The 21,113-nt window shown below is 37.8% G+C and overlaps 1 protein-coding gene and 5 non-coding genes across 7 annotated transcripts; 5 read left to right on the forward strand and 1 right to left on the reverse strand.

Annotated features, from left to right (window-relative positions):
• The first annotated feature begins 3 nt into the window (after positions 1 to 3).
• On the forward strand, positions 4 to 122 carry LOC149026522 (5S ribosomal RNA). The gene has a single exon (XR_016171366.1). It is a non-coding gene; the product is annotated as a 5S ribosomal RNA (ribosomal RNA).
• A 301-nt stretch (positions 123 to 423) lies between these two features.
• On the forward strand, positions 424 to 542 carry LOC149026523 (5S ribosomal RNA). Its single transcript, XR_016171350.1, has one exon. It is a non-coding gene; the product is annotated as a 5S ribosomal RNA (ribosomal RNA).
• Positions 543 to 845: 303 nt separating this feature from the next.
• Positions 846 to 964, forward strand: LOC149026524 (5S ribosomal RNA). The gene has a single exon (XR_016171300.1). It is a non-coding gene; the product is annotated as a 5S ribosomal RNA (ribosomal RNA).
• Positions 965 to 1,255: 291 nt separating this feature from the next.
• Positions 1,256 to 1,374, forward strand: LOC149026525 (5S ribosomal RNA). Its single transcript, XR_016171376.1, has one exon. It is a non-coding gene; the product is annotated as a 5S ribosomal RNA (ribosomal RNA).
• A 667-nt stretch (positions 1,375 to 2,041) lies between these two features.
• On the forward strand, positions 2,042 to 2,160 carry LOC149026526 (5S ribosomal RNA). Its single transcript, XR_016171375.1, has one exon. It is a non-coding gene; the product is annotated as a 5S ribosomal RNA (ribosomal RNA).
• A 5,577-nt stretch (positions 2,161 to 7,737) lies between these two features.
• LOC149026527 (ZIP metal ion transporter family) lies at positions 7,738 to 20,977 on the reverse strand. Of its 2 annotated transcripts, none has more exons than XM_089153933.1 (6): positions 20,659 to 20,977; positions 19,097 to 19,872; positions 17,641 to 17,925; positions 10,605 to 10,733; positions 9,603 to 9,700; positions 7,738 to 9,370 (listed from the first exon to the last, which is right to left on the reverse strand). In XM_089153933.1, exons 2-6 carry the CDS (start codon positions 19,562 to 19,564, stop codon positions 8,557 to 8,559), a joined length of 1,794 nt encoding a protein of 597 aa, XP_089010059.1. In that variant the 5' UTR covers positions 19,565 to 19,872; positions 20,659 to 20,977; the 3' UTR covers positions 7,738 to 8,556. The 2 variants fall into 2 exon arrangements, with proteins under 2 accessions (XP_089010059.1, XP_089010057.1); XM_089153931.1 differs by having other exon boundaries at positions 20,407 to 20,971.
• Positions 20,978 to 21,113: the final 136 nt, after the last annotated feature.

Here is a 21,113-nt window from a genome sequence, read left to right on the forward strand (position 1 = left end):
GTTGGGTGCGATCATACCAGCACTAATGCACCGGATCCCATTAGAACTCCGAAGTTAAGCGTGCTTGGGCAAGAGTAGTACTAGGATGGGTGACCTCCTGGGAAGTCCTCGTGTTGCAACCCTTTTAAATTTTAAAATTCCATCTCTATTTTTATTTTATTTTTCTCGTCATTTTTTTTAGCGAGGGGGTGGTGTGGTGTTATTTGGGCTTCCATATTAGTTATAAAGTGCTTCTACGTGCGGGTCCCCTTGATGGACCACAAACTAACGTTCGGTTTCTTCAAGATCAAGTGGAGAAATCGAGCAAATCCAACGAAAAACTCCCGAAAACAGCAAGAGTCGTGTTCCGATGGATGAGATCTTCGAAAAACATAATATGGTCCGAGAGACGGTATAAGTATATGACGGGGAGGAAGTTTTGTTGGGTACGATCATACCAGCACTATTGCACCGGATCCCATCTGAACTCCGAAGTTAAGCGTGCTTGGGCGAGAGTAGTACTAGGATGGGTGACCTCCTGGGAAGTCCTCGTGTTGCACCCCTTTTAAATTTTAAAATTCAATCTCTATTTTTATTTTATTTTTTAGTTATTTTTTAGGGAGTGGGGGGGGGGGGTAGTGTTATTTGGGCTCCCATATTAGTTATAAAGTGCTTTCTACGTGTGGGTCCCCTTGATGGACACAAACTAACGTTCCGTTTCTTCAAGATCAAGTGGAGAAATCGAGCAAAATCCAAAGAAAAACTCCCAAAAACAGCGAGAGTCGTGTTCCAATGGATGAGATCTTCGAAAAACGTAATATGGTCCGAGAGACGGTATAAATAAATGACGGGGAGGAAATTTTGTTGGGTGCGATCATACCAGCACTAATGCACCGGATCCCATCTGAACTCCGAAGTTAAGCGTGTTTGGGCGAGAGTAGTACTAGGATGGGTGACCTCCTGGGAAGTCCTCGTGTTGCACCCCTTTTAAATTATAAAATCCCATCTCTATTTTTATTTTATTTTTTTATTCATTTTTCTTGAGGGGGTGTTATTTGGTCTCCCATATTAGTTATAAAGTGCTTTCTAAGTGTGGGTCCCCTTGATAGACCACAAACTAACGTTCGGTTTCTTCAACATCAAGTGGAGAAATCGAGCAAATCCAACGAAAAACTCCCGAAAACAGTGAGAGTCGTGTTCCGATGGATGAGATCTTCGAAAAACGTAATATGGTCAGAGAGACGGTATAAGTAAATGACGGGGAAGAATTTTTGTTGGGTGCGATCATACCATCACTAATGCACCGGATCCCATCTGAACTCCGAAGTTAAGCGTGCTTGGGCGAGAGTAGTACTAGGATGGGTGACCTCCTTGGAAGTCCTCATGTTGCACCCCTTTTAAATTATAAAATCCCATCTCTATTTTTATTTTATTTTTTTATTCATTTTTCTTGAGGGGGGTGTTATTTCGTCTCCCATATTAGTTATAAAGTGCTTTCTAAGTGTGGGTCCCCTTGATAGAACACAAACTAAAGTTCGGTTTCTTCAACATCAAGTGGAGAAATCGAGCAAATCCAACAAAAAACTCCCGAAAATAGGGAGAGTCGTGTTCCGATGGATGAGATCTTCGAAAAACGTAATATGATCCGAGAGACGGTATAAGTAAATGACTGGGAGGAATTTTTGTTGGGTGCGATCATACCAGCACTAATGCACCGGATCCCATCAGAACTCCGAAGTTAAGCGTGCTTGGGCACCCCTTTTAAATTTTAAAATGCCATCTCTATTTTTATTTTTTTTTTTTTCCGAGGGGGTGGTGGTGGTGTTATTTGGTCTACTATATTAGTTATAAAGTGCTTTCTGCGTGTGGGTCCCCTTGATGGACCACAAACTAACTTTCGGTTTCTTCGAGGTTTGGCGGAAAATTGAGCATGAGAAATCGAGCAAATCCAACGAAAAACTCACAAAGACAACGAGAGTCGTGTTTAGATGGATGAGATCTTCGAAAAACATAATATGGTCCGAGAGACGGTATAAGTAAATGACAGGGAGGAATTTTTGTTGGGTGCGATCATACTAGCACTAATGCACCGGATCCCATCAGAACTCCGAAGTTAAGCGTGCTTGGGCGAGAGTAGTGCTAGGATGGGTGACCTCTTGAGAAGTCCTCGTGTTGTACCCCTTTTAAATTTTAAAATTCCATCTCTATTTTTATTTCAGTTTTTTCGTCATTTTTTTGAGGGAGGGGGGGTGTTATTTGGTCTCCCATATTAGTTATAAAGTGCTTTCTACGTGTGGGTCCCCTTGATGGACCACAAACTAACCTTCGGTTTCTTCGAGGTCAGGTTTCTTGGATGGGCTAGATTTTGTAAAACTTAGCCTCTCTCTGTCTCTCTCTCTCTCTCACACACACACACACCCACACCCACACCCTCCCACCCACCCACCGTGTTTCTTACTCTTTACTTAGAATGACCAAAGGTTATAAACTCCACAAGTTTGAATATTGACAACTTAAATAGACTAAATACCAAGTTTTAGCCCAACTGGGACCCTAAAACCCACTGAGATGGGCTATCGAGTTGACGCCCAAAAAATGGCATATCTCGACCGAGATCTTGATTCTCGCCAAGATGGTCGAGATCTTGGTTTTTCATGGTAGCGAGATCTTGCTCTCGAGCAAGATCTTCTACCATGCCTGTATGTAACTAATTTTGATGCTTTCACTTGCCACACTAGTAGTGATATTTTCTATCCGTCTTGTAGTACTGAAGATGATTTTTCTACCTACCTTTCTTTTTTTTTTTGGGTAGTTGACTCAAGACTACCATTCGCATATTGAAAACCGTTGGGGTGGAGAAGGGTTGCGAAAGACAATGTTCAGCCTCATGCTGCTATGCATTTAAAGTGAAAAATCCAGCATTCGTAAAGCTATTTTCGTATTAAATTTATTTCTTTTTCTTCAAATGAAGAAGTTAATATAAGTTGTCAATATTCAAACTTGTGGAGTTTTAAGGGCAAATTCTGCCTTAAAATTTTATAAATTTTTGCTTTATTTTCAAAATTCCTGGGGGTAAGACTATGTAGGAAAATTCCCCTCCCCCTGCGACTCTGCTTGTGCAGAAGCCTATAGCAATGGGTTTGCACTTTTCTTAAATAGTTAAATACTAGCTTTACTTTCTTCTTTGGTTATGAGAGAAGTATAAAAACAATACACATTAACTTGTTGGTTTTATTGTAAGTCAGGAATTTTGGGGGTTTGGGGGGGGGGGGGGTGTCCATCCTACAAGAGTACCCTTGATTTCCTCGTTGAGACATTGAAAAACCATGTATCATTGTCTTCCTAGCCGTCTTCCTTTAAGCATGTTTAAAAGGTACCATTTGAAATGGTTATACTCTATCATTATTTTTTATGCATGAACCACTTAACAACTAGTATTTGTCATCATCCAATTTGTGATAGAAGGAATTAATCATTAGAGGTCCCTTAGTTATTCTAACAACTTCCCCCATATGGAAGAACACCGTCATGCTTTTTTATATGTAGTTGCCTTATTGTACACATATTTTGCTTGTGGGGTTTGGCCTTTCTTTAGTGTACATCCCCCCATGGATATGGTTTCTCGCATTGGGGGGTTGGGGAGTTCCACTATCACTATATTATTTTTCATCTTAGAATCCATGCAATCTGATGTTAATAAATTTTGTTTGTTTTTAGTAGGGTCTGATATTGAAGAAAAAAAAGTACTTGTTGATGTTTTTCATTGACATTGATGCTCAAATCATTTCAACCATACAAAGATTTTGAATAATCCCTGCAAGACAAGTTGATGTCGAGCCATACAAAATTAGTCATACTAGATGGAATGATGTATCTGGCCTTTTTATGTGCCTTGTCTTTATTCTTTCTTTCTCCACTTATCATGATTAGTTCCTGTCTTCTGTTCTCAGCAAAGCACCAAAAACACTTGAAAAGAAATGGAGGATTGATGGTGCTCAGAGGGTTTTACACCTTTCTCCATGTTCCTGGCCTAATATGGATTTGCTTAGCTTATGGGGTTATATTATCTGGATCATTTGATGGTTGGCAAGTCAAGTACATTTCAGATTTGAAATAATTAATTAGTTGGATATCTTGTTGGTCTAATTTCTATTGTTGCAGCTTCATAATGTGTAGATACAAGGTATAATAGGCTTATGCATGAAAATATAATTGCACGAAGGAATGTTTAATTTGGGCTTATCATGTAACTAAATTAGTTGATCTATTCCACTTCTAACCAATAGGTTATTAAGAGAGAAACCAATCCACTGAACAAGTGGGAAATGAAGAAACCCTTTTGGTAGGTAAGCCTTCGTATAAGTTGCACCATTGCAATCATTATGTTGTGAGTTCGAAACATGGAAGGTGCATCTAATGTAGCTTTGAATGGGGGCTTAAAACAAGGGCCTGCAGCACCACCAGGAAAATAGGAAAAGAAAACCAAAGAAATTACTGAATGGGAAGTGGGAACTGTGGCTTTGGTAATATGAATATTGGTTCTATTCTGAGGTCTCTTAAATTTTAGGAGTTAGTTTAAGGAAACTAGGACTCTAGGTGAAACCGTGAAAGGGGCTACAAGGGGAATTACTGGGTTTCACTTTGATTGAAGATTTGGGTTAAGCTGTTGTGCATTCCCTGTGATATCAGCCTTAAGAAACCAGCTATTTAGGATCAATTTGCACTATTTGTTGATGAGTCAACCTGGAATATTCAAGGAGTTTGTATGTTTTTGGCTGATGCTTTTGTTTTGTTCGATACCAGCAGCAAAGATTAATGCTAATTTTGGAATTACTGAGCTCAAGGATTCTAGAGGATTTAGGATTAGTAAATTGAAGACAGTTTATGGTGTGTAACTTCGGCTCCACTAAATGGATAAATGAACGGTGAATAATGATGAGAGAGATGCCTCAAAGTGATTAGTTTGGATATCTGGGTCAATTTTAAATAAAGAAGGTTGTAATGATGTTTACACATAATGGAAGTTGGATTGATGAAATGGAGTGGTTGTCAGATACGTTGTGTGATCACTGTATGGTTTTAAAAAGTTAAGGACATTCTAACGAATACTAATATTGTTGGCTATGATTTAGATTAGTAGTTTGGGCATGCAAGAAATGGGATATGGATAAATTAAGTTTAGAAGGGTTGATGATGTTAAGAGAGATGGTAATCGGATCAAAGTAATTAAGAGAGGCCCAGGCAGTCTGAGATACATCCTTGAAGAGGCAATTAAGATAGGCATGCTTGGCTTAGACCTTGTATCAATTATGAGCTTAAAAAGATGTGAATGGTGGTTAGGGCTTCATGTTGCTGGCACCATTTTTATGAGTTTTTGTGTGGTTGTCATTAATATTACTGTGTTTCTTTCTTTATACCCTTATTTGCATGTATTGTGTCGGTAAATCTAGTTAGTTGCAAGTTGTTGTCATTGATTGATTATTTTAAAAAGATGTGGGGATTTGGTTTAGGCTATTGATCAAATAAAATCTTTGGCGTTAAGTTGTTTAGTTCTCAATTTGTTTTAATCTTGTGAGTTTAAACATTCAACAATATGAGCTGAAAATAATACTCAAAAACTCTAAGAAAATTTATCCTTGTAGATCATTGTCGTGGTGGTAAAACGGTAACTGGTATGTTGTTTTAAGACTTGAAAACTCTTAAGTCTTTGATATTCATTTGCATTTATCTCAAATCTTTTGATGGGATATTGAAGCCCCCAACTCAATTAGTTGATACTTCACAAACCATTTTTCTCCATTCAGCTCGATCCAGGGTTGTACTCACATTTTTTTCCTCAAACAGCATTGAATAGTGTTACTATTGAAATTATCCTTTGTTTTTTTGTTCTGTTTTGTCCATTGTGTATATCACGTGACTCCTTATTTGTGTATTGATGACCTTCGCTGTAAACACTCGAACCATTTCATGCGTTTACCACAACTTACCACCTACAGGGACAACCTGAGTCTCTGAATGTTCTCTTTTTGTATTAACCAATGCTTCAGTAGCCTGCTTGCTAAGCCTATATTGGTTCCTTGGAAGGTTATAGCCATGACTGTGGAGACCAAGGATCGGATCTCCTCACCTTTGCCTTGTACATGGAGGCAGTCCTTCTGTTTGTTATGTAGTAGGATTCCTTTATTTAAAATCCAAAGTAATATTACAGATAAATGTTTGTTTGACAAGATTTATGTCATTGCATTAGGCCATAAAGTTGAAAGAAGCAGCTGGACATATCTCTCTTATTTGGAGGATCACCAAATTCTAGCAGTGCTATTGTATTGACTTCCATGCTACAGACAAATTCAGCCTGAAATGACTCTTTATAACACACCTCCTGTGGAAGGTTGATTTCTCGTATGAAAATTCAAAGGCAGCCAACGAGTGCATTGGAGTGCTCTCCAGATATTCTTGTCTTGTTTACCTTCCTTAATTGTGTCTATTTTTTCTTTTCATAAGCATAAACTCTAAAAGGCCAAATTTATTTCTTTGCCCAACGAAGGAGTTTCCTCCTAAGAAAATTCAGTGCGAGTCAAGAAGTGAACAAGGTTTCTCCAGAGGAATGTATTTTCTACCATTTGCCCTCCTTGGGTCTAATCTTCTATGTTTTCATGTCCTTAAAATTTTATAATTTATAATAGAATGAAAATTGCGTAACATACAATTTATTAAGATTAGAGAAACTCTTAATTAAGAATGAAGAAGTTAGTGAAAACTGAATTAGACTTCATCTTAGCTAGAAAATTGAAAGCAAAACAATCTCTATGTGAGTTTATGAGTGTCCGAATCTTTGACTATGACATCAGAACAATAGCTGGAAATTTCGACCAAGACCAATAGATTTGTTATTTTCTCTTATATCATCAAATCCATTCAACATTTTAAGTAGTTTGTAAGCTGGAATAGAGGGACAATGGAAAATCAGGTATTGACTCAAGGACATAATAAAATTTCATCATTAATTCGTGACTTTTATTTTTTATTTTGTTTATTTTAATTGAGTTTTGTTTTTGAATAATCAATTGTATACTGTTTACAAAACTTTGGTTCTTAATCAAAATTGTGCAGTTTTTGAAAGCCGATTCTAGGGAGTTGGGGAACCATAAAAGTTTTTTAATGGTACTTTGTTCTTTGTTTCCTTTGTTGGTAGAAGTCTGTGGTACTTGTTTAGTCCCCCCATAATATTCAAGTTACAAAAGAAATATGTAATCCAACACCATAATCTATTTATCACACTATAGTACCACATTAGGTGTTGGTGAAATTCCATGTCTTAGTGAGGGTTTTGGGAATCAAGCCTACTAAATAGAGAGAAATGCATATTTCACGTATGGTTTGGATTATTAAACTTCGACACTTCAAAATGGAGGCTTTAAAGCACTGATACCCACTTTATATTTGAAAAACACAAGGGTCCAATTTTGTTAGAATGGTTAGTTATATTATTGTAGAGACTATTATACCCATTCAAAAAATTTTATTCTCATTTACTAAAAAGGAAAAAGGACATTCTTCCACCCAAGAAGGTTATTTGATGTTTTTAGAATTTTTTTTTTTTTTTTTCTCTCCTCAGATTTTTGGTAAGGGCATTTTTTGAATTAAAATTAAAATAAACAGTAAATAAACTATTTCACTACAAATTGGACTAATGTGTTTAATGAATTGGAGTGTCTATTTTTTCAAACATAAAGTAGGGTCTTAGTGCTTTAAAGCCTACATTTTAAGGTGCCAGTACAATTTGATCAATCTAATTTGAAAGAATAAGAAGTAAGAAAATGACACTTAAAAAGTCTTTTTTCAACCAAGGGTTGATTACAGGTCAAACAATACAGTTCCACCGAAAGGGGCCACAATGCAAGAGTTTGGATAATTCAGATCCTCTAACCACATACCTCCATGCCTCCAAAATTTTCATGTCAAGTGAACTGTGAGGAAATTTTGAAGACATGAGAATCATGAAAGTAGAGGATCAGAACTCGAGTTTGGATTGGTAGAGAGGTCTGTAATTCCTATCCTTCCACCACACATTAACAGAAAAACTCAGACACAACCCATCTCTGATTTATCTGATCAGAATTTAGAGGTAATCCTTCCCTCTTATGTGTAATGGAGGGGTGTAAATAAGACACAGACCTCTACTGCATGCATAGAAGACTGATTTGCGGGCTGCACTGATACTTAAATATTCCCTTTTTTCTTTTTTTATTTTCGGGTAAAAAACACTTATTATTCCGTCCTTCATAAAAATGCTGATTCTAAGTTTCTAACATTCACTGACACCCTCACAATAGTGAGTATGGCAAACATAAATCCTTCTTTACAATTTATACCTCAGTTAGCTGCACTGGGACTGTTTTTCCTCCCGTAACAATATTTCAACTCAATTGGATCTATACACTGCAGGAAAGGAGAAGGGAAAAAAAATCAAAAGAAAGCTGCTACTACAATGTAAAACCTACTCTCTCATTTAGTATTCATTTTTCGAACTTCAAACAACTTTTTTTTCTTTCCCGGTTACCCTGGGAACTCTCAGTTTTATTTGACAGCCTCCGGGGCAGAGTTGCAGTAAGGGGTATGTATGCAAACCAACCTGGTGAACATTAGACACATACTGGCAATAGCCAGGCCCATCACTACACCATAACCACTCCTTCGACCATCCAACCTAAATGTGCGACGCAAAATGCTTCCAAAACTTGGGATCAATACTCCACATGCAATGACCATCCAATGATCAAGCCAGCTATAATCAATTCCTGCAAGTATTGCTCCGATCGCAGACACTGGCCCTGCAAATCCAGTAAGGGCAGCAGCTGCTAGAGCGGCTCGCCAGCTATCAGTAGCTCCATAGATGCAGCTAGCAACAGCAGCACCCCGAGGTAGGCCATGCAGAGCAACTGGAAGGATAATGTGCCGACCAAGTCCATAAGCTTTTGGTGCAGCCACTCCAAGTGCAAGCCCCTCAGTCAAAGCATGCAAGGCAACAGCCCCACATGCCAAGAATGACTGTAAGGTCAGGGCACTTATAGAGAACCCTGATGCAGCTGACAAGTTGTCAACCGAAGTCTTTTTGCGGCTTGCAAGTTTCAGGATGCTGGAAGTTGATATTTGGAAAAGTGAAGAACCTAGCACAAGCAGCAATAATAAGGGAAAGAAACCCATTTTCAAGGAGGCAAGTAGCTGTAGTGGTCTCCATGCAGCGAGCACAAAGGCAGTTCCAGAAGCTACACCCATGAGGAGAGCATGCGGTAGACTAAAGGCAAGAGTAAAAGCAACAAGAATGACACCACCAAGCAGTGGCCCAAGCCCAAAAAGTAGGGAAACAAGGAAGCCAGAAGCATCCTCTGAGCTGCGACACAGACCAAATGAAAAAGTCCAAGTTAATAAAAATGCAGGACACAACATAGATCATGCACAACCTGCAAGACTGCTATATATCCATTCATCATGGTGTTGTTTGTAAGGTTGCCATATAAGCAACTAGATCCTCATGTCACAAACATGAAGATGAAAAGGACTCCCCCAGTCTTTGTGGACATTGATAATACTACAATGAACAGGAACTAAGAAAGAAAACAAACCTGTAGCCATGGCTAAAACTTTCGAGTACAGCACCAAGAGCTTCCATAAATGCGACAGAAAGAGTGGCTGCTGAAGCAACCTGGGAAGGAGAAGCTTCCTGGGGAGAAACAAAGAAATATTAAGAATAAGAGAAGAAGAAAAAAAAAGGGGGGGGGGGGAAGAAAAGTAGAGGAAACTAACATCACATTATTCCTTGTGCAAGTGTCTAGTCAGCAAAATTTAGGTTTGTGCTTGATACAAGTTCATGGTCGCAGAAAAGGAGGGTTCAGTTGATATTGTCTTGAGGTTGCTATTTGTGTGAGAGAAAAAAAAATATCTACAGGCGATTAACAAGATAATAAGCGAACTTTAATAAGGTGTGCCAACTTTAATAAGGTGTTTATCAACAAATAAGTTCCTTAAGCAACTACACGATAGATGTGATGTTACAGTTTACTAGTTTAGCATTAATAAAAACTTGACGATTTATATATTTGGGCCTCCCGAGGTAGTTCAGTTCATAAAAACTAGTTTGCTGTAGAGAGGGGCATAAATGCTGAAAATACATGTCGGTTCTCAAACCTTTGGAGAGAATAAAACTGATTAACAGAATAGTCATACTAAAAGACACTTCATGTATGCTAGGTGTAGTCACAGAAAAAAGATCCTCATTCCACAACATCCAGGGCATACCTTGAATTTCATCTGTTGTATAACAAAACAATGTTCCTAAGTTGTCGCTTCAGAATTTGACATAGTTTGAGTCCAGAAGTTCTGAAACAGTGATCAGAAATGTGTTTCTGGTTTTTATTAAAAATCAACTAATTGTTGATCAATTGACTACACATGAACACCAAAACATATCCAGATAGCTCTCTTCTAAGGTGTATGGGGTAATGTGGAATGAACTGTAGTCTTTTTGCAAGCTTACTGCCCAAAAGCCCGAAAGTCCAGGACTCAGATGAATGCATGGATGAGACCAGGAACATACTACCGGAAAACATAGAGATCAGGAACATTACCTTGAATCCATCAGGTAGGACCTCTGCAATGACCATCCATATCATACACCCAGCAGCAAAGCCCGTACAGAAAGGCAGGAACAAGTTGAATGAATCAGCACATATGAAGGAGGGGACAGCAACAATGGGCTGCAGCAATGAAAGTCGTCAGACTAAAAAGTTCAGGGAGTCATGAACTAAACACGAAGTACAAGGAAAACATTAAAACCTAATCCTTCAGATCACTAGAATGCATGTGGAACTAAAAATAGAAAGAATAAATTGTGGCAAGACACATCATAAAACTGTGTGCTATTTGTAAATGTCCAGAAACTTTTGGGCTACACATGGTTCGATATAAATGTTGTGAAGTTGTAAACAAAAGACAAGGAAACTTCTAAGCAAATAGGAACAAAGATCCTGTTATTCAAATATTAAATATACAGAACTCTTTTCTCAACAAGTTTTTTATATTTAACGGGGAAAATAAGACGGCTAAAGAAATATCATACTTACTTTTCCAACCACCACCTATAGTATGCTAAAATTTTGTTATGCTATCGATCTTTTCTTCCTGAAATTCATTATACAGCATTCCACACAAAAATACTTTCAAGAAAAGAAGCATGTAGCTAGACAATAGCTAGACAAATAATATTGGTTCTTTGTATCAGTAGATCCTTTACATGCCAATCCATTCAACACAAAGGTTTCACACAACAAAGAAAGTACAACAACTTGGAGAATCATGCAACTTCTTTCCTTTTTTCCTTTTTATCTTTAATTCTCATACCATATGAATATTAGCTATCTAAAGGCCCACAATCACTTGCAATTCCTAGGATAAAGGCAATAAAAAATTGGTAAAGGAAGATATAGACCATTGAATGTTGAGAGTTCCAGCAGCCAGCAGGCTTCAACTTTAAGAACTACATCAGTATGAATACCTCCACTCTTGATAGTCCACCCAAATCATTCAAGATAACCGTGCTCACACTATCCTCCAAAAACATCATAAAACACATATAATCTAACATTATCAAAAGCCTAAGCTATTCCCATCCCTGAAAATGACATCTCTCAAAATCCCTTCCATCACTCTGAAATCCATATACCTTTTTCAGAGAGCATAATTTCATTACTGAACCTCCACCAAAATTTCCAAAGCAACCTAATATTGTCCTGCAATGTAAATCTATAACTCCAGAATTTTAAGGTTTGAACTTCTTCCTTCAGAGCCTATTCATTACATAGAAAATCAAGATGAACATTCTCCATTACTGCAAACTGTAATGGAACTTACACCATGTCATAAAAGTAGTCACAGAAAAGCTAAGTGGTTGGAGGTTGCTTAGGGCTGTCCAAGGAAACTAGGACATCACATAAAAAATGCAGCAATTAGTGTGAATGTTTAAAATCCTTCTTTTAGTTCTAATTTCAAAAAGTTGATCTGGGTAAAATTGATATTCAAGTTCCCTTTACTTAAAAACAATAAAGAACTTCTGCATATAATTAGCAAATACATCACTTACAAAAATAAAAGTTTCACTACAATAATAATAAAGCACATCAGATCAAAGCTACTTCTTCCATCTTCTAGACATCTTGATGTTGGATGATGCATCGGGTTTGATGCCAAGCAGGGATTGTGTCACATCTCAGAAAAATCCAAAGGCGATAGCTATAGAGGCAAGTTACCACAAGAACCAGTAGCGTAGGTACCATAGGAGAACCATTAATCAATGATTAACTGAAATTAACATCTCCTGCGAAGACTACTAATTGGTGAGAGTTATCATCTATGGGATACGTATTGGTGGAAAACCTCTGAGAGTAAGGCCTCTTCAGACTTTCATCCGCCTAAAATTACAGTACCGGAACAGTTATTGACAACACAGAAACCAATACCCTATCAACTTTGGTATCGGTGGGTATCAGATGGATTTGACCTTAGTATTCCTTCAAATTTGGACCTTTTGACTTTAATAGTCCTTGTCCTTAGTGTGCAACTGATATAGTATCAGCCTGGTATCAGTATCAGCAAGGTGCAAAACCAATACATATCACCCCATACAAGTGATGGAATACCAACAACTAAAACCACACGATGTAAAACAGTAAAACCAATTTTTGGGTTAGGTTTTCTTGGAAGACTTCCCTAAAATTGCCTAGAATCTTCCAGCAAATAATTTTAAAATATAATGGGATGCCTATAGATATCCAAGAAAGTTGTTGGAATATCTTTAAAGGGAAATGGGTTGATAGGGAAAAGATGTGGGACGAAAAGGATCAATCTAAATTATATGGGACAGCTCAACACCTAAATGGGATGGCAATTTAATAATAGGGAATCAAATGGGATGAAAGGGAATTAGGGGTTCAAAATAGAATTGGGTTTGAGAAGGGATCTTATGATGATAAGGGTTGAAATTTGAAAGCATGGATCTCTTCTATTTCTTCCTTGATCTTCCTTTTTTTTTTTTTTTTTTTTTTTTTTTTTTTTTTTTTTTATTTTAATTCTGCCGTAAGGAAGAACGAAGGGGAGGGAAGGGTACAACAAAGAGAAGAGAGGGAAAGATGGGACAATAGAGTGAGGAAGGGGTGGGGGGAGTGACCGGGAATGATTGCGGGGGCTGGGTGAGGGAACTAAGGGCTGTCAAGGGTTGGGGGAGCTGCTCCCAATCTCCCATGGGTGCAACAGCTGGGTGGGGGGTGGGGGTTTATGATCTTGCGCAGGTAAGGGAGGGGCTGGGGAAGGGGTGCGATGGGTGTAGGACGGGAAGGAAGGGGATGGGGGCTGCTGTACTTGTAGGCTGCCGTAGTTCTTGAAAAGAGTGCTTGAATGCTTGACTTGAAGAACGGTGCTGATCTAAAGAAAAACTTAATTAAAAATCTGTTGTGGCCCCCTCAGATAGGAACCAAAATCCTCAATAACTACAACAACAACAACAACAATAAGCCTTGTTCCAACTAAATGGGGTCGACTACATGGATTCTTGCCTTCCAATCAGTTATGCTTGAGGCCATGCTAGATACAAGGCCTAAGCTATGCATATCCGTTCTCACCACTTCTCTTAAAGTATTTTAGGTCTACCCCTAACTCTCTAGTTCCTTCAATCTGGATTATATCAGTTCTCCGTAGGGGCATTTATAAGTCTCCGTTGAACATGACTGTATCACCTCAAACGACTTTTTCGAAGCTTATCACTTATAGGAGCAACTCCCAGACTAACTCTAATATGAATATATGATCAATCCTTATCTTATCCTTTCTAGTTTTGTCACTCATCCATCTTAACATCCTCATTTGTGCTACACTAAGTTTATCTATATAATTCTTTTTAATAGCCCAACACTCTACAGCATACATCATAGCTCGTCGAACGATGGTCCTACAGAATTTTCCTTTAAGCTTTAATGGAATACGCCGATCACACAAGACCTCGGACGCACATCTTCACTTCATCCACCCTATTTTAATTCTTTGGGAAACACCATCCTCTATATCATCTATTTTATTTATGATTGAACCTAGGTACCTAAAAAATCACTTTGAGGAACCTCCTTATTGTCAAGTTTCACCACCTCATTGTTTGCTCGATCATGACTAAAGTTACAAACTAGATATTCTGTCTTCGTTCTACTTAATTTAAAGTCTCTTGATTCCAAAGTTGTTCTCCATGATTCTAACTTGGCATTAATCCTCACTTGAGTCTCATCTATTAACACAATATCATCAGCAAAAAATATATACAAAAGGACCTCGTCTTGAATGTCTCTGGTTAATTCATCCATTACAAGTGCAAATAAATATGGGCTTAAAGTTGATCATTGATGTAACCCAACTGTAATTGGGAATTCATACTTTGTCCCCCCACTGTTCTTACACTTGTCACTGAGCCATCATACATATCCTTAACTATGACTATATATTTACTTGCAACACTTCTTTTCTCTAATACTTGCCAAATTAACGCTCATGGAACTCTATCATAAGCTTTTTCTAGGTCAATAAAAACCATATGAAGGTCTTTCCAACACTCTCTATACCTTTCTATAAGTCTCATAATTAAGTAAATAGCTTTTGTTGTAGATCCTCCCGGCATAAACCCAAATTGGTTTCCGTAATTGTGGTTAAGTGTCTCAAACAGGTTTCAATTACTTTCTCCTATAATTTCATAGTATGGCTCATCAGTTTAATGCCCCTATAGTTATTACAACTTTGAATATCTCCTTTATTTTTGTAAATTGGAACCACGATGCTTCTCCTCCATTCATCTAGCATTTTCCCTGCGCTTATAATCCTATTAAACAACTTAGTCAACCAAACTAGCTTACGGGTTCCTAAGCTCTTCCATACTTCTACTGGATTTCATCAGGACCTTGTGTCTTGTCTAGTTTCATCCTCCTTAGTGCTTCTTTTACTTCAAACATCGAAATTCTCCGCATATATGTTTGAAAATTGGTGCCTTGGTGAATGGTGTAATTGTTTGAATCACAGGTACTTGAAGCATGCTCGTTTAGTAGACTAAAGAAATATATTCCCCATTTTTCTTAATGTCCTCATCACATACTAGTACTTTACCATCTCCATTTTTAATAAATCTAAAGTGGTCAAGATATTTACTCTTCCTTTCCCTAATTATAACTTTCTTACAAATAGATTTTTCCCCTTCCTTCGTGCCCAACTTATTGTATAACTCTCCATACTTCTTCTCCCTTGCTTTTCCCGTAATCTTCTTAGCTTCATTTCTACCCAACCTATACCTTTGAAGATCCTCAATATCCTTAGTTCTTCATCATATCTTAAAACTAGCCTTCTAATTCCTAATGGCAGCTTGAACCTTACTATCCCACCACCAAGTCTCTCTATAAGAATGCAGTTTCCTTTTATTCACCTAGGATATCTCTAGCCACCTTCTTAATACACATAACCATCTCATTCCACATCGCATTAGTGTCCCCCTCAAAATCCCACTTTCCTTGTTTGACTACTTCATTAGCAAAGGATTTCAAGCACTCTCCTTTCAAGTTCCACCATCTTATCCTGGGATAGTTAACCTTACACCTTTTATGAGTTTTGGGGGTTAGGCACATATCCAAGACCACAAGTCTATGTTGTGCAGTTAAGCTTTCCCTTGGTATCACCTTGCAATCCTTGCACAACAATCTATCAGTCCTTCTAGTTAGGAAGAAATCTATTTGGCTTTTATGATGTCCACTTTTGAAGGTAATTAAATGTTCCTCTCTCTTTTTGAAGTTAGTATTTACAATAGATAGATCAAAAGCAACAACAAAATCTAAAATTAAAATCCCTTCCTCACTCCTCACTCCAAAACCATATCCTCCATGTACACTCTCATAGCCTCTTTGATCTTTTTCAATATGACCATTTAGATCACCTCCTATGATAATCTATTCTCCTTGACGAATTCCTTGCATTAATCCAAATAATCAGACTTCCCCAATACAAAGAAGAATAGGCTATTTATAGCTTACTAAAAGACCCTAACTCTAAGAGGGATTCCTCAATAGATTAGGAACCCACCATATTAATAGCAACCGTTACATAAATAATAAAAGATCTAACAAAATCTCCTTGAAAATAGTTTCCCCCTGGACTTTAAAAGAACTCTCTTGTAAGTAAAAACTTTCGGGAATCTTATCTTTAAAGAAGAGTCCTAAGACTCAAGAACTCTTAGGCCGCATTTGGTAACATTCTTAAAAAACGTTTTTGGCATTCTTCTATTCTTTAGGAATGGAATAACGGGTTAGAGGTGTTCGTTAAAATGGTTCGTTCTTCTGTTCTTTAAGAACGGACTGATCAGAAAAGTGTTCTAAAGAACGCCTTTTGCAGAACATCAAAAAGATGTTTTTACCAAAAGAACAGAAACAAAAGTGATAAAATTGATCTAGATTGAAACCTTAGAACAAGTTTACCAAACACGCATTTTCAAGCAAAAGACGGTCTTTTAGCACATAAACATTAAAAAATGGTTCTACATAAGAACTGGTCTCTCAGAACAAAAACGTTACAAAACGCATACTTATTTAACTTAGACTGGACTTCCAAATTGACTGAAGCTCTTCAACAAATTAAAAAATAAACCAGCAACTAACTTAGGGCTAAAACAACCAAAATACCCCCTCAGAGAGTTCAGCCAGCCCTAGATGGCCCACTTTAGGGTTTCGGCCAAGCAGGGTCAACCTGTTCACATCACCATGTCCTTCACAAGAAGCAATCCACTGGCTGAAAGTGAGCACTGATTTGTGGATGCAAACAGCTACAAAACTACACCACCAAGACCTCTACACCCTTCTCAAAATCAGATCAAGTGGCAAAATGGTAGACTTTGCTGACATACTTCCCAGCTGTCGTGTTGTCTTGTCTCAATTGTGCTACTGGAATCAATAGGCAGGAACCTCTTTTAAGGTTCTAGTTGTTTCAAAACTGTGAATATGGTCAAGGTACTACTCTGGGCAGTTATCCCTATAAAAATCAGGATGTCTGGCTTTGTGCCAATCAGCTCCATAATGGTCAAGTGGTTTGTGTATCAAGTGGTGATAGTGGTGGTGTACAATGGTAAAAATCCTGTGCGATGGAGTTGGAGAAATCCCCAAATTTGCATGGGACTTCCCTTAATCAAAAGCCACCAAAGTGCATTAATTTCATCATGGTATGAAGGAACTGACAACTGCAGTTAGGGTATCGACCTGTTCAGTGAGGGTGTCAACTTTCAGATCTGTCTCCCTCCTATAGGAGCAGAGTAGCTGAAGAAATTCACCATTGGACACCATCATTGAATAAAAAGAATCGCCAAATTGATGGCAACCTCATGGTTTGGAAACATATGGACCCATTATTGCAAGAGAACACTTGAAGACAAAGACTTAATGGCAAAACAGTAAAAAAAAATTGAATATCTTAATAGAATTTGAAGTCAAACTAGGAAGACACAGGAATTGCAACAACATGGTGTCAGAATAAGTCAACACATAACGAGGAATATAGTAAATTTAAAGCACCTTTTACCTATAAGAGACCATCAGATCTTACCTGGGGTAATGATGTAATCACACTCCACAACATGGCATTATGTGGAGAAACCCCCCTTGATGCAAGAACCATGCTGACAGCTAATCCTTCTGGGATATTGTGGACAGCAATGGCCAATGTTACCAACAGACCTTGAGAAAATCCTTTAGAACCAGCAAAAGAGACTCCAACACCAGATCCCTCTCCAAATGAATGAAGTGTCATTATACCGATAATAAGAATAACTTTACTGGCATCTGCGCCCTTTATGTCCAACATGCTTACTTCACCATATTGTTCAAGAAACTGCACAAAATGAAGCATAGTAGCAACTATTGATCATACCAAGGCAAACTTGCTCATGAAAGTATCATACTCAAACTGAACGGATACATAACGGACTTCAATGTTATTTAGTACATATTTTCTGAACCTCGGTTGCATCATCATGGGCCTATAGAACATATTTTATAAACCTTGGTTGCATCATCATGAGCCTATAGAACAATAAGAACTATTAAGAACGTAGGCACATAAAACTGAGACTTAATAGAGTTAATACATGGACACATCCAAAAGAGTTGTTCTTCAGCTTAGTTATCAATTGAAAGCAATTTTGTTCAGAAAAATGCCTAGTTCCAGCATCTTCTGTTTACAAAGACACTGCTGATTGCAAAATCTTTGCACAAAATAATCATATCTCATACATTAAGTTGCTTCAAAATCAAAAAAGAACTAGTCACTGTAGTTCTGAGGAAGAACAAGCACCAATTTGTAAGATGTATCCTGGTGCAGTGAAGATTGTCCAATTAGGAGAATTGTGCCTCAAGAAACTTTATTTTGGCCCATGGTTGGGTTCCATAGGAAATAGGCTTCCTGTTTTGGGTTTATTGATGGTATGGGACTAATATGCGTGTCATGTCGGGGCACAGGATTGCTATTTCCATTAAATGCTTGAGTTAAATTAGAATTGTTAATAGCTAGATAGAGTTTTGTTCTGAGTTTACCACTTATTTGAGTGCATTAGAGTGATTATGAGTCCATTCATGAGTCGAAATAGGAGTTTAGAAGGTCTATGTATAAGTAAGATTGTTAATACCTAATTTTGGATGATCAAGTCCATTAGTTTATATCCAGAATGTAACCCTCCTTTCGATAATAAGAAAATGTTTTAACCAATCTGAGATTATAGCAATGCGACACATATTGGATCTTGTCATAATCCTATACTAATTATATTATATAGAATAAGTAGGCAAGCAATTCATGAGTTGTGCATAGCATCTTAAATAGAATTGGTCTAATCTTTTAGCCAAGTGACAAATCAATATGAAAATGAGATTGCTATACCGGGACGGGTTAACACATATGTATATAAACCCAAAGAGCACACATAAGATTGAGACTATTGGGAAAGGAATGCATAATTAGTATGGAAGAAAGAAAGAAAGAAAGAACTGGACCCATTAGTCAATACCTTTTTACAAAGCCATATGAAAACGCCACCTGAAAGAACCCCTATCACAACCCAGTTACCACTACCATAGACCTGTCCTTCCTGCACAAGGTCAAAGCTTGCAGCTAACATCACCCCAGCAGCCATGCCGTTGCATATTCCAGCCCATTGTGGATCAAGCTCCACAAAGAAGAATGGCACTGCACCTAGGCCAGTAGCAGCAGCCATAACCAGAGTCATCCATGCAACTGTAATGACCCGAACTTTACTATTCGCGGTTTTCCCCTCATCTAACTCAATAGAATCATGCTCTGAACCCCCATTCGTAGTCACTGTACCAATTCCATTTTTATCTGTGTTACCCAAATTCCTATTAGGGGCAGTCCTTAATCTTCCTCTATTTTCCATTTCCAGCTCTGCTACGATGCAGCTGTACATCACTATAAAAACAACTGAAAATAACAGAATATTTCTGAACCTCATAGCCATTGTTGCTCGTATAAAAGTCACCAAAAAAATTAAATATAATTTCCTCTCACAGAATGAAGAAACTTTAATCTCAAAAACGTTATTGATGAAACTCCAATGAACACATGTAATCCGTCTCTTGTTTATTTTAGAGCCCAGAAATATCTGATCAGTCACTCATCATGGCCAGTGCAATGATCCAACAGACAATAACTTGGCTGATCTTAACTGCAAGAAATAAACTAGAACTTGTATATCATCCTCCATGCAGAATGCTGTTGTACAAGACCTAGACAGGAAAGATATTCGTTCATGGCTGACTTGCGAAGCTGCACGAAATCAAACTGATTGTTTTAGGAACTTCAGGCTCGGTTGCAATATTAAGGAACAACTCAAGAGGAAAACTTACACAGAAAAATAGCATCATAGGTTTTCTATTACAAAATTGGAGTTTTTGTGAAAACCCTCGATAGAAAGAAAGATCAGCAGAGAATGGGGGTAAAAAAAACCCTTTTTTGCGAGTTTCTAACCCCCTAAATTCAACAATTATTTAAGTAGCCCGATAAAATCTGATACTTGAATCCAAACCTAATTCCACATTCGAACGGTTTGAGTTTCAATAATCAATCAATGCCCGTATGTTATTAAATAATAATTGTAATCCAAACCAGCGGATGCTCAAACAGAGACATAGACCGAAAAGGTAAAGCGAAAGAAGGATCAACCAATCCTATCCTATTTTATCAAGAAGAAGAAAAAATATATAAATACATAGAAAGAAAGAAAACAAAATCGTCACCAGAGAAAGAGGTAAAACTAACTAAAAATAGACAAACAAAACGTGATTTCAACTGGCAAAATACCTCTTGACCAGAGTGGAGAATGAGAAATGTTAGCTTCGACTTCTGAATTCTGATGGAGGGAGAAAGAAGAAGAAGAACGAAAAGGGAAGCGATGAAGAAGAAGACTCTGACTGACATTGACTGATAAAGAGATCTTCAGCTAGAGGTTAAATCAAAACCGGTGCAGAACCGATTTTCTGGGAATACTGGGGGCGGAAAAACTAATTCCATCAAAAGTAACAGGGATTTGGGGGGATGGGAATGTGGGATTACCTTTTGGCAAACGCTACGAAACAGGGATTCGTGAGTTTTGGGTGTAAATGGATTCGAGATGAAACGTCTGTGATAATTGAAAAAAGACCCCTTTTTGTTTTTGCTTTAAAATGGGTGGATTTGAAAATTACCGTCTGAAAATCGGTAACTAATGGGAAAATCGTGGAGCCGGTACGTATACCGACCCAAACCGGCGATATCAACCCGGTAAGGGAATTGAGCCTTGAGGTGCTGGTTTCGGATTAGTTATTCATATTTATTGGTCTCCCTCCAGGCCTCCACTCTCCATTGATGCTGATTGTAACTGATACCAATTCTAATTACAAAATTGTCAACCACCACAAAAGGGACGAGAATATGCCCTACATGTAAATATGTAACGTGAAAAAAGACTATCTACTTTGCGGTATTTTGGATTTTTTCTTCTTTTTTTTTTTCAATTTTCTTTTTTTTGG

This window comes from Hakea prostrata, chromosome 1 (assembly GCF_041222555.1).
Source record: "Hakea prostrata isolate BN-2017 chromosome 1, UWA_Hpros_2, whole genome shotgun sequence".
Taxonomy (NCBI): Eukaryota; Viridiplantae; Streptophyta; class Magnoliopsida; order Proteales; family Proteaceae; genus Hakea; species Hakea prostrata.

Bases quoted from the DNA above. Each gene is read 5' to 3' on its own strand.
- LOC149026527 (XM_089153933.1), bottom strand. From the start codon at position 19,564: ATGGCTATGAGGTTCAGAAATATTCTGTTATTTTCAGTTGTTTTTATA. The intron at 9,701-10,604 runs GTAATGTTCCTG...GTTTCTCCCCAG, and splicing joins TCCTACCTGATGGATTCAAG to GAAGCTTCTCCTTCCCAGGT. The intron at 9,371-9,602 runs GTTTGTTTTCTT...TCTGTGTCGCAG, and splicing joins AGTTTTAGCCATGGCTACAG to CTCAGAGGATGCTTCTGGCT.